The following is a 13,739-nucleotide window of genomic DNA, read 5'->3' on the forward strand; positions in this document are numbered from 1 at the left end:
AGTCCCGCTGCGGTTGTGGTTCCTGTTCCCAAGAAGCCAAGGCCAGCCGACCCAGAGGACTACAGACCAGTCGCTCTCACATCTCATGTGATGAAGGTCATCGAGAGACTGGTCCTGGCCCTGCTGAGGCCTCAGGTGAGGACGTTTCTAGACCCCCTGCAATTTGCCTACCAGCCCCACTTAGGAGTTGACGATGCCGTCATCTTCCTGCTGCAACGAGCACTGTCGCACCTGGATGGTGGAGGAGACACTGTGAGAATCACATTCTTTGATTTCTCCAGTGCCTTCAACACCATCCAGCCTCTGCTGCTGGGTGAGAAGCTGCGGAGGATGGGTGTCAACGACTCAGTGATCTCCTGGGTGACTGACTACTTGACAGGCAGGCCACAGTTTGTCCGTCTGGGCAGTGTCCTGTCTGATGTGGTGGTCAGTGACGTAGGAGCTCCATAGGGAACTGTGCTTTCTCCCTTTCTCTTCACCTTGTACACCACTGATTTCCAGTACAACTCTGAATCATGTCACCTACAGAAGTTTTCTGATGACTCAGCGGTTGTCGGGTGTATGGGGGATGGAGGGGAGGGGGAGTACAGGACACTGGTGGACAGCTTTGTGGAGTGGTCTGACCAGAATCACGCTCAACATTAGTAAGACCAGAGAGATGGTGATTGACTTCAGAAGGAAGAAGATACTTTCATGGCCACTATAGATCAAAGGGGAAGTGGTGGAGGAGGTGGAGGATTACAAATACCTGGGAGTTGTAATCGGCAACAGACTGGACTGGGCATCTAACACTGACGCTGTGTGCAGGAAGGGGATGAGCAGACTCTATTTTTTAAGGAAGCTGAGATCCTTCAATGTGTGCAGCAAGATGCTGGAGACCTTCTATCACAGTGTTGTTGCCGGTGCCATCTTCTTTGCTGCTGTGTGTTGGGGAAGCAGCATCAGAGCCGGCGACTCTAATAGACTAGACAAAATCATCAGGAAAGCTGGCTCTGTACTGGGACTAAGGCTGGAGTCCCTGGAAACTGTGGTGGAGAGGAGGACATTGAAGAAGGTTCTGTCTATTATGGACAATAAACAGCACCCTCTCCACCACATAGTGGACAGACAGCGGCGCACCTTCTCACATAGGCTGCTCCAGCTCCGCTGTCGTAGGGACAGATACAGGAAATCCTTCCTGCCACATGCCATCTCACTGTACAATAAAAGCTAAATCACTGTTCTGCACTAATCAGTCCAATTTTGCACAACTGCACTGTGGCACACTGCTGTACATATATACATTCTGTTCTGCATTTTGAATCCTTGCAAGGTCTGCTCTAAGCTGCTTTTTATATTGACAGCATGTCATATTTTATTCTTATTTTATCTTGTCTACATTGCTACTCAGTGGTGGATGTTGTGTGTCTTGTCTCTATGCTGCTGTAACTGCGAAATAATTTCCCTGCTGGGATGAATAAAGTAATTCTATTCTATTCTATCCTATTCTATTCTATTCTATTCTATTCTATTTACTGCTAGGGGGCCTCATAAGACAAGGGGCCGATGGAACTCTGTGAAGTTCAAGGTGTTGAGGGCATCAGAGGGTGGCTCTATTTACACCATTGTACCTCTGGATGACCAGACTAAAGTAAGACAGGTGCACTGTACCATGCTAAAACTTGTGGTTGGTGTTGTTCCTCCTGATCACCTTCCTCCAAATAACTTGCCTCCTGTACAAAAGGGAACCCCTGGTGGTTGCTTCTGCCTTAACTTCTAGTAGGTCATTGCCTCAAACTGCATCCCAGGAAAATGGGTCACCTTCTGAGCCCGTTGTATCCGTCTCGTGGGTTCTGCCGGTAAACGGCAACAAATCGTTAAGTGTGGTGCATGCTGCTTTGATTTCCTGGTGGTAGGTGTCCTCTCTCCCTGTATTATAGCTGATCTTTGTCAGAAAATCTAAATTGAAGTGTGATCGTAGGTAAAACGCCACTCTGTTGCTCTCCTCCTCTTCCTCGTTCTGCGAATGTGTGTACGTTTGTATGGATTGGCAGGTAAGGAATTAATGCTCATTGTAAGCTCCAGTTTGTTGCAGTTTTGTTTGAAACGGTGACTAATTAACTTTTATAGGTCTCCCCATATTTTACCGTAGCTGCTCTTTTGTCTCCCGGATTTCTGCACATTTACCAATCAAAGTCACAGCTACACATCTGCCACAGTGGTGGCAGCTACACACCCAAATTAAAGTGATGTTTGGGGTGCGGCATCGACGCGCCCAGTTCGCCTCCTGCTGCAGCATGGCCAGGGGGCCATACCTGGTTCTGATTATATTTTAACTTGTATTTTCTGTTTTGTTTTTTTTAATTTTGTTTCCAGCCCTTTCGGTTTTTTATATAACTATTTATTTGGGCTGACATTGTTTTTCTTTTGTTGTATTAGGTTCAAGGTTGTTGCTTTTATTAACCGTCTTTTCTGTTTGCAGTTGCTGAGGTCCGGTGGCGGTGTAGTTGTGGTGACGGTATCTTCCTCTTCTGTGTGCCGTGATTCCTGAGTTTGGGTTGTCTCACTGCATCTGGTGCTTTAAAAGGTTTTTGTTTGCTGTGTTTGGTGGATGCCGTTCCTATAGTGGCCCCTTCTGCCGGTAACCTCAGCTACTGTAGTTTATTCTGTTTTTCTTAATTTTTTGTTATAAAGAAGGGTATTTTTAAAACAATTTAATAAATAGCTTTTTGTAAATTTGAAACTGTCTCAGATGTCTCGTTTCCATAACTGAACCTATGTGACTTAAAAAGAAGGTAATATTCCCTGGGTGAAATTCCCAGGGTCGCGTTGTAGAGCAACTTATTTGGGTCCAAAAATTTAAATTGCACAACATTCCTGAGTTTCAGCTATTGTTGTGACAATTTATTTTATTGAATAATTGAAATTGTCTTCACACCCTTTCTTTTCAGGGACTGAGTAGTAGGCCTGAAGCCATGTTTTTAAAATAAAAATGTTTTAGAAATTGTTAACAGATTGTGTAGAATTCAATTTGTGTTCCGGTGCATTTTCTATATAACCTTTTAAAAGTATCCTTGTGTTTCAGTCACAAGTGCAAGACTGAAGCAAAATATGTAATAAACCTCTGCTGGATTTAGTTGAGGTTTGTCGGTAAACATGGTTTTTGTGAGGAATATTAACTTACCAATAACCTGTGAATGCTCATGTCAATGGCTTAAAGGTTTTTAAATAATGTTTGCATTAGGACACTTTTTACACTGTAGTCTCCTTTAGTCTTCTTTAATTAGCCATTAGCTTCCTCCAAGTCCAACTAATTTGGTTTTATACTAACATTAATAAGATGTTAATTGCTTTCGCCATGACATATTTAAAAATCCCATCATTTCTCTTAAGGTTTTTACGGAAAATAAAGACCTTTCTCAAGTTGTGAGCTCAACTTGAGAACTCACAACTCTCAAACTCTGCGGTTTGTGAAATGACAACTAAGAGTCTAGCAGGCTGATACCAGCTGGTTTTTAGCTGGGCTGTTGGCTCAGTTAGCTAGCCTACACATAATATAACTTTAGCCTATTAGCACACCAGCTCTGTTTTCCAAAAACCATTACCATAATAACAGTAACAGGCCACACACCTTTACTTTACTCCCAAATAACATTTGAAACTTTACATTAAAAAAAAGACTTCTTGAAAGTGGCAGACTGATTAGCCTTTTAAGCCAGCAGGCTAGCCTTCTCTCACAATGCTCTGATTTGTATTTCTAAAATATAAAAGCCATGTCTTGTTTTCCTTCTATATACACACTGTGTTGGTCTGCTATTTAAAAGTTTCGCTACTAATACTTTGTTGCAGATTAAAAAATATTAAACTGAAAGGAAAAAAAAAGATTACATACGAGACTTTTTTGGCATTTATTTTGTAGCTACACTTACAAATAATGGCAGGTAATAAAAAGTAGCTGCTATACACCATAGAAATAACATAGAAAATGTTGTGTTAACCATAAAAAAGTGTGTGTGTATATATATATATATATATATATATATATATATATATATATATATATATAAAGAATGAAGGCACATGGTTCTCCGATACAAACCTCCATATTTACATAAAGAAAAAAAACATCGTTGTTTCTATGTGATTGACGTGTATGTGTATGTACATGAATGCAATGGAGACTAAAACCAATCATTATGGCCCATTCTTCAAAAGCAATTTTCTGTAGATTTTTTTTTTCATAAATAAAAAAAATGCCAAATTTAGAAATAACAAAGAAAAGCAAATACTGCTGTTGGGCACATTTTTTTCTACATAGATTTTCTCAAAGTAAAATCCCTTGAGGAATGCACAAAAAATTCAAATAAGTTCATTTTAGACCAGTGTTATTAATTCTAGAGATGTTTTTGCTTGTTTTGTTATAAATGTAAAACAATGTTATTTGCCTGGATCCCACCCTGAGACATTTGTTTTTATTGTCTGAATCCAAGCGGAGTTTTTCTATTGACAAAAGAAACACCATTAATATCCTACAACTGTTTTAGCTATTTTTAATGGATAGATTTTGAAGTGCTCTTATGTTGAAAGGTTATATGGAGAGAATAAGTCTTAGTATCTTCATTTACTATAAAGTCATATTAAAGCAGAAGGTCAAACTAAAGGCAGACCAAAACAAAAGCGGGCTTCTATTGGTTTAAACAACTTAAAATGTTCAAAAATCTTAGGGCAGTTTATGCAAAAGCTATTTTATCAACCTTCAAATCAAAGTCATGTTTCAATTTGGTAGTTATTTACACAGAAGTCGCTGATTATTACAAAAAATAGAGGTTGGAGGTTGTGCGCCAACCTGATGATCTTCCATGTGAAACAAACTGAGAATGAAAATGGTATTTCCAGTTACAGTAGCTGTCTATAGAATGTAAAAAGCAAAAAATAATAATTACAGCAGCTCAAGTGAACTCCATAGATTTTTAAAATGCTTCTCAGTTTAAGTTGTCACTTTGACTTGAAATGTTTCACATGTTCCATTTTCACAAAATGTTAACCTCCACTTTCTGTTTGTGGCTTCTTTACCAATAACCTGCGAATGCTCATGTCAATGCTTTAAAGGTTTTAAAATAATGTTTGCTTTAGGACACTTTTCACACTGTTGTCTCCTTTAGTCTTCTTTAATTAACCATTAGCTTCCTCCAAGACCAACTAATTTGGTTTTATACTAACATTAATAAGATGTTAATTGCTTTTGCCATGACATATTTAAAAATCCCATCATTTCTCTTAAGGTTTTTACGGAAAATAAAAACCTTTCTCAAGTTGTGAGCTCATTTACAAATCTCAGCGGTTTGTGAAACGACAACCACTCGAACCGAGTGCATACACTAACACACAAATCACATTTATAAAACAAAAGGTGCATTCAATATCTCATCTTCATCTTTTAAAAACGTCTTTACATTTTCTGCAAGAAAACTGTGCAGCAAACATTTCTTGATGAAACAAAACATACTGAACTTGTGTGTTGTCTGGCAGATCCTTTTCTATTTTTTAGACATACACACTGTTTTCAAAAACAAGCGTAAATACATAAATGATGACAATACATGACAGATTAAAGGGTGTAATGAGTTCTAAAATATGTCAAAATAACACTGATACATTGTAGGGATTTTAAAGCACCAGCCCAGGGGTGCATAGCACCATAGCACCCCTTAGTTGGGCCTTAGTCTCCAACTAAGGCCTCCAACCCACATAAGGAGGCCTCAGTCCTCGACGCGGCCGTCACAGGTTCGATTCCAGGCCTAGTGACCTTTGCCGCATGTCTCCCCTTCTCTCATTACCCACTTTCCTGTCAATTCACTATCAAATAAAGGCTAGAGCCAATAAAACCTTTAAAAAAAAAAAGCTCCAGTCCAGTGTTTTCTTCCCATCCCAACTTTGGTCCTTTTGATTTTATGGCCTAAAACTGTTTACATTTTCATGTATATTGTATGATAATTTCTCACATTATTTTAAGATTCATCTGAAATTTAGATTTCGGAAAAGAAATGTAATGCTTCATAAAGAAGGTTTTTCTCATGTTTTGTGTTATGCCCCAATATTTCATCAGACATTTTGTTCTTTAGTGTTTCTCCTCTCCCCTTGTCCCTCCTTATCCCACCCTAACCCCGTTCCTTCCCCTCATCCCGTGTTTCTACTCAAATCGCTCCCTCTTCCCCTCCAAGACACTTCCCACCTCCTCCTAACAGGAAGTCAACACAATACGAGAGATAATGCAGACAGGAAAGGGCGGGGCCAGCCCCCAGATGGACAGGAAGCTGGGTCCGCTGTTTGCTTTAGCTGATTAAAGGACAAAAAAAAGGGGGAAGGGGGCAGATACGGCAACATTCTGCTCTCATTGTATATAAATATAAAAGTGAAGTAAGCAGAGTCGGCTTCCAGCTATTGTTCCCACGTTTATCCTGTGACATTTCCAGCAGGTCCGTCTTTTAAAGAAGCACTGCAGGCCAAGAAAAACAGAATAAACAGCAGAGCAAATAAACTAAAGCTGGAGAGAAAAAATACATTTCTAAACAAAGGAGCCGTCAGTAACGCACAAAGTGGATTTTCAGAACAACGGCGTGATGTCATTACTGCACACAGTTAGTGTGCAGTAATGCACACAGTTAGTGTGCAGTAATGACCTTTTCGCTTTCTGGCCGGTTATGAATGAGTTTTTAATGGCAGAAGCCATCATTTATGACCAGCCTGTTATTATTTAAATGGTAATGAGTAATAGTCAGGCTCTCAGCCAGTTGCTCCATAGGCCAGGGTTAAAGGTCAGGAGGTCTGTGGGGGAGTAGTTACTCCTGATTACTCCAGTTACCCAGGAGCCAGAAACCCAGCAGAGAACGTTCATTCAAAATGTCCCAAAGAAAAGAGAGAGACATTTTGAATGATTTGTTGCTACCAGTTATTCACATGGAAATACAGTATATACTGTAAATGTAATGTGTGAGGTCCAAACAGGATTGGATTAGTCAAGACTTTGATTTGTAACTTTGATTTGTATGTCAGCATGAAACTTAACACAAAAATAAAAATGTGACTTTACGTTTCGTTTTCATTCTCCATATAAACTGTTCTGAGAAAGAGCAAAGAGCTGCTTTGGTCTCATTTATCTATTGATTATCTGTCACTCCGTTGGTGTTTTTAGCAAAGTGACTGAATCATATTTCCATTAAAGTGTATCTGCAAGTTGTGGGAAAAATAAGTGGCAATAATAAGAGCAGGAGGAATTCAGCATCGATAGCTATGAGTCTCAGCAAATCCTTCAAGATTCTTAAAACTGCATTTTGTACCCTACAAGGTCTTCATTATTTTCCATATCTGCACTAAAAATCAACAAAAGTTGAAACAAAAAATTGACTTGAGACCAGAATTAGATGAATTTCAGCTTGTTTGGCTCTGATCAGTAACTCATCAGGCAGAAAGTCAAAAATAGTACGAACGCACTGCCAAGTCAGATTGAGGCCAAAACTCTTTGGTGTGGATGCTATTACTGAATGAAGACAGCTAGAAGCTAACTTGCAGTATCAAAGTATTTGAAATTAAATTATAGCACAACAGAGTTGTAAGAATCTAATTAAGCTGAAGCTGTGTATTCAGCATGTTGAATACAAGTAGCCACTATATCATGACATGTGTTTGCAGGCAGAGAGACAGACTGTTTCAGGAGATATCAGGAAGGCTAAACAGAGCTGTTCAGGTTTAAACCTTCAGTCTGTCAGGAATTATGCAGTATTTGGAAATAATGGCAGCTTCTGTCAAATCTTTAAGGAAAAGTTAGGAGATTGTCAGGTGAATACAAACGTACACAGCTGTTTTTGCTAATCTAGCAAAAACAGCTAGTTTAACATGGTGACTTAGTAGGTTGTTGTCTATGGCTCAAATTGGAAATTTGTAATAATTTAATTAAAACGTTTTTTAGGATGAACCTATATGAAAATGTGTATTTAACAGACCGATACTGATATGCTAAAAAATGACAAATATTGTCCAATACAGATATTATTGCTGATATATATGGTGCATTTGTAAAAATAACATTAAAATTCTGTTCTACAGTGACTGCTCTCTCACACACGGCGAGACGACACCATCTTTCATATGAACTACTGACTCATTTCAGGAAGTCAAAAATATTTTGAATGCTGTTCTTAAAAACAAATCTGAGCCACAGATCAATAATCAGCCAAAGAAAACTTTGATTTTAAGTTGGAGGTTCGATGAGTGGACAGAAGCCGAAGAGGCTGAGAGGTTAAAGTTATCAAAGCACATCAGGCACATCACTGCAGCCCAACAAGCTGCTGCTGCTGCTCTCTGCTTCCTGATCCGAGTCAATTAGGTTTGTTTGACTCTGCCTCTGAGGACGCAGCTTTCATCACAACAATAACTGTGATGATGAGTTCTGTCAAATAAAAGCCAGGAACAAGCTGTAATTCTGTCAGAGCAGCAGTAGAGCCATTTCCTTTCCGTCTTTCTATTGTCTAGTTTTGCTCTTTCTCAGCACAGAGGAAGTCTGGCCTATGAAGGCACACAACACCTTGGTAACCAAACTGGCCTTTATGTTCAGGTTTTAACCCATAAAAATCTAAATATGGGCTAAATTTAACTCATTTTAAAAGTTTTAAACATGACTGCTGCTTAGACACCCGATGGTGAGCGAAAAAGAAGAAAAATTACTTATTTGCTCCATGAAGACATTAAATATCACTGAGAAAACCCACTGGACATTGCAGTGGGAGCTCAGAGCCAAAGATGGATGTTAATAATGTCTCAGATAAAGAAAAGCCAGCCGTCACCTCGCTGTGATCAAACACCTCCAAACCCTCACAGCTCAAATTCCTGTGTTTTTTTTGTTTTTTTTTTGTACATTAAAATCCCCAAGCAGTCCTATTTGAAAATAACAAAGTTCAGAAAAGTGTTGCTTTCACTTGGAGTGTGTAACATTCCAAGTAGGACTGAAACCAATATAAGACTTTCTCTTAAGAGAGGAAGTCTTATCTAAGGATAAGAGTCCATGTTGGGAAGTCTATACGGTTTCATACTTCATATAAAATCACATCAAGTCCAAGAGTTTATGAATGTGTTCACATTTAGAAAACTTGTTCAAAAGTTTGAATAGGTGAAGAAAAAGGGATTTATCAGCAACACTTTGTGTGTAATCAAAAAAGTTGCTTCATATTGGAGTAAAAGCATATACTAAGAACATGACTAACATTAACAAATTCATGATCCCAGATCAGTTCTGATTAGGTTTACAAGGTGTACAAACAATTACAAAAGTTAAAGTTTTAAAACACCAATAGTTTTATATCACACCATCCCTACTGCCTCTCTGCCCTTTAGTGAGAAACGAAAGTCTTATTTTGGCGAGTTTTTTCCAGCTTTTTAGAGCATAAAGTAAAATCCTGACCCACGTCAACTTCATTCATCATGTTGGAACCTCCTGGATGTTGATGAAGGTTGCTTAGTGATTATGAGTGAATAGGTAAGCGACACAAACAAAAATGGATTGCTGAATCACACATGATAACAGAGTGAAAACAAAATTGTGTTTGGTGAAGTGTCTTGGGGACGCTCGGCTGTCTGCCTGCTGTAAGTAGATGTTCCTGTTTTCTATTTCCTGCTTCTGTCTGTCCTATTTCTATGGCTATTTTCAACTAGACGTGAACCTGTGAGGCACTCGGCGGGGGGGGTTGTCAAGTTTGCTCTCAGTACTGATGGTAGTAGTCGGCACCGTCCACGCCATACAGCTCAGCCAGTGCCTTGAACCTCGGACCCCAGTCATTGAGGAAGTCGTAATCCAAGTTTGATCCTGAGGAGGAACTGTCCAGAGAGCTGAGGCTTCCCGCCAGAGACTCTGGTCCCTCATAGCCATAGATGTGTAGAGTGTCATATGGAAATCCGTCTCGGTCGTGGTCGGCCTCGTCTTTCTTCATATCGATCATGGCTGCCATGTCGCCTTTGCAGGCTGTGGGCTGAGAGAGGTGGTGGGGTTTCTGGACCATGGCGTACATGGAGGGGTGGGAGCGGCGGTCGGGGTGGCGGAGTAGGGAGCTGTCGTTACACGCCGAGGTGAGAATTGAAACGTCGTAGCTGGAACAAAATACAGACAATTTCATTGATTGAGCTTAAGACTTAATAACTGGTCAGCATGCAAACAGATCCTAGGGCTATGAGAAATGTAACTCCTAGGAAATTAGAAGACCTTGAAAAAATGTTAATTTATTAAACACACACAGTGGTGTTTAGATTCAGGTGTTTGTCAGATAAACTCTTAGTTTAGCTGCAGTTGCCACTAAGCCTTGTACTGCCTGTCCTGTGAACTTTTCAGTGATGCCAGGATTGTCATTCCCTGCACATGCTGATTGTTGTTGTGGTTTCTCTGCTTTGTTTTTTCTCTTTCTGCAGGTTTAGAAACAAACTTCTAGCCTGACTCCTTTTCACCTTTATACCTTTTCCCCACTCTTCTCCCTTTCTTCTTCATCTCTGTGTCCGCTACATTTTAAATAAACCCAAAGAAATTTCATATGAAGTTTCTCATATATTCATCAAGTGGCGCATCATGGCGATGCTGTTGCACTCCACTTGTTGTAAATCATTTCCATTTTTGTAAATCTGTTGGCCTCACCTCGACACTCAACCATTCTGAGTGAAAGAAAAATCTTAATAATTTACTTCAAAAACTGAAGCACATGAATAGATTTTTATATAAGACTGTATTTGTCCTGGTATTTGAGGGAACTGAAGCAACTGCAAAAGGCTGAACTCTGCAGCTGTTAGCTTCTGTTTCCACAAATCGTATTAAATCATATTAATGTACATTTGGTGTTTGCTAAAAATGCTCACATCTGCCTGCTTTCATAGTTCAGTCTTCCTCATGGCCACTCTTTGGAGATTCAGCCAATCAGCAGCAAAACAAAGGAACACTGCTCTTGGATTGGCTGTTGTTAATTAGCATTGGGCGTCGGTCTGTAAAAATCTCTTCAGTAAAAATTCTACAAATACTGAACCCAGGGGGTGAAAGTAAACTCATCTTGCGCGAAATTCAAGACTGGTGCTGGTAAGCAGTACCAGCAGAACGGCTGCAATAAAACTATCTTTCAGATCGGCTGCATTTCTGCTAGCAATAGGCAGTCTAAAACACGAGTTCATCTGTTTATAAATCGCATTTTTTCTTATTCCGTCCGTGCTGCGTGATGGAGCCTCTCTCTCTGCCTCCCTGCCGGCTGTTGACAGCTGTTGAGGCTGTTTCCTCAACAGCCTTCAAACCATTAAACATAGCGTTCTCCGCTATGTTTAATGTCTGTCTTCCTGACAATTAAAGCAATTAAAAGCAAACGGTAAGTATCTTGGTGTGTATCATGTTATTTTGCTCAATTAAAACAGCACGGCACACCTAAAAAACAACTGCTTATTAACTTGACCAGAGATATAACTCGTATTAAATGATAGCGAATTACGCACATCTTCCTCTAAAAGACGGTGCTTGCTGATCAGATTGGTGAGTTTGATTTATGGACTGAGACATTTTACACAGGTGGTCCACGGACATAGAAAATGCCGCTTGCATTGGGTCAGGATGAACTATAAATCGATTATTTATTTATAGACTTTAAAATAAAAAAATGGGAAAACACCGCAAAAAAACACCGGGAAAATTCTAACCCAACCCTAACTCTCAAAACCTGATAAGGTGCAGAAAGCAATGACTAATTTGTTCAAAAAAAGGAAAAAAAAAAGACAGTGAGTTATTTAGGAAGAAAAAAGCACTTAAATACAAGAAAGTTACTAATATTAAAAGTAACAAGGACCTAATTACAATTTAACTTTTTGTTGAGCAATAGTTCTGCTCATCACAAAGGAAAAGAGAACATATTGGCCTCAAACTGTTTTTATTTAAAACAGCACATTTATAAATAAAAAAGCAACACAAATTATTATATGTATTTTTAATGGGACACTAATTTCCAATATCTTATGTAAGCTACTATTTGTTACTCCTATCTAGTTTTAAATAACCGACTCACAACTAACCATCTGATGTTCTGTTTTCAGTTTTAATCAATACAAATTATTGTATAGCTGATAAAATTGACATTTCCATTTGTTGTTAAAATATTATTCAAGTTTACAATGTATAATAAATCTGCTGCCTATTAAAATATGCATTAAATTCAGCAAGATGTTTTCTTTTTCTCAGAAGTTAACTTGATAGGTTTTACTCCTCTGTCTTCCCATTGATGCAACGCCATGAGATCTTAAAAGAAATCCAGCTGAAAGATCAATGAGGTTTTTTCTGGTTTTGTCTTATGTTTTATCTTTATTCATTAATGAATATGATTTCAATTGTAACAGAGTAACTTTATTTGAAACAAATACAAAAAAGTAAAAGTTCAGGTATTGCAAACAATTTACAGGACAAATTAGGCAAATTGTAATTACAGCAATTGTAACTTATTACTTTCCACCCCTTGTGGCAGAACCAAAATCTGTATTTTTTCCACATTTTGAAGTGCTTCTACTCTCTGTGTTATCCATACAGTAGAGTAAAATCTTATGATTTTATTTGGTTCTCACAATGAGCCACTGACGATTTTTGCCATAGTACCACCAAGAATGTAAAACCAGTTTCACCCCTGACTGAACCACAAACAGGTGAGTGTCACTTTTTGACTTGAATTGCAGAAATAAAATAACTTTTCAATGGTATTTTAAATCATTAAAAACTAACTTTTTAGGGCGTGCCGTGATGGCGTAGGGGTTAGCGCGACCCATATTTGGAGGCCTTGAGTCCTCGACGCGGCCGTCGCGGGTTCGACTCCCGGACCCGGCGACATTTGCCTCATGTCTTCCCCATTCCTGTCAGCCTACTTTCGTAAAAAGGGACACTAGAGCCCACAAAAGACCCCCTGGAGGGGTAAAAAAAACCAACTAACTTTTTAAAAATATCTTCCTTTTCTGATGTGATATTTCTAAATATTTTGTTTTCAAAGCGCTTTCTGGATCTGGATGGGTAAAACCTTTGCTGTATTTTCCGTACTTTACAAATCATCAAAACGTTCTTGAATTTTTCCGATCAGACTGTACTATGGTCAGCCAAACTTCTTGGAACCGCAGAAAATACTTGAGTTTCTAGAGCTGATGTTTTTATTTCCCCTTAGTGGAAATGAAGCACAAAAGAGAAAATCACCAAGGGAAGTCACAACCTCACAAGGATAAAGAAAAGAAAATTGCAAGAAAAAGAACAGAAATTATCTTGATTTTCATGGAGAAAACTGCAAAGGACAAAATGTCTTCCTCAGGTTTATATGAAATATATATACTTTTTTTTCTACATACCCATTTGTGTCCATCTCTCCTCCTCCTTCCTCATCATATGTGACCAGCTGCTCATGGATCTCACCGCTGTTCTTCATACTGGCCAAAGAATCCTTCTGATAATGTTTCCTCATCACAATCAGGATCACTATCACTGTACAAAGTAAATAAATATTAATGTCTATAATATTAATCATTGCAAGAAGAATATCTGATGCAAAAGTGCAAATATCTGAATCTAAGATTACCATCTGAGAGACAGAAATAAATGTAAATAATGCATTTGGGTCCTCTTGACTGAAAATGTCAAACATATATGGTTCAAAAAAAAGATTACAGAACAGATGTAGTCATGTTGGTGATGTTAGAGCCACAGAGAATGTAAAATGAGATGGTTA

General features: G+C 38.8%; 1 protein-coding gene across 2 annotated transcripts in view; it reads right to left on the bottom strand.

The window, feature by feature from the left end:
* Positions 1-3,873: 3,873 nt before the first annotated feature.
* cdh5 (cadherin 5) overlaps positions 3,874-13,739 on the bottom strand; it is a 46,109-nt gene continuing 36,243 nt past the window's right edge. Inside the window, exons 14-15 of one of the 2 annotated variants that reach the window (XM_032553309.1) lie at positions 13,363-13,495; positions 3,874-10,116 (exon numbers count right to left, since the gene is read on the bottom strand). In XM_032553309.1, coding sequence (XP_032409200.1) covers positions 9,732-10,116; positions 13,363-13,495 — 518 coding nt within the window. In that variant the 3' untranslated portion in view covers positions 3,874-9,731. The remainder of the gene's footprint in view (positions 10,117-13,362; positions 13,496-13,739) is intronic. The other variant, XM_032553310.1, reaches the window with a different exon arrangement.

Source organism: Xiphophorus hellerii, chromosome 22 (genome assembly GCF_003331165.1).
Source record: "Xiphophorus hellerii strain 12219 chromosome 22, Xiphophorus_hellerii-4.1, whole genome shotgun sequence".
Classification (NCBI taxonomy): Eukaryota; Metazoa; Chordata; class Actinopteri; order Cyprinodontiformes; family Poeciliidae; genus Xiphophorus; species Xiphophorus hellerii.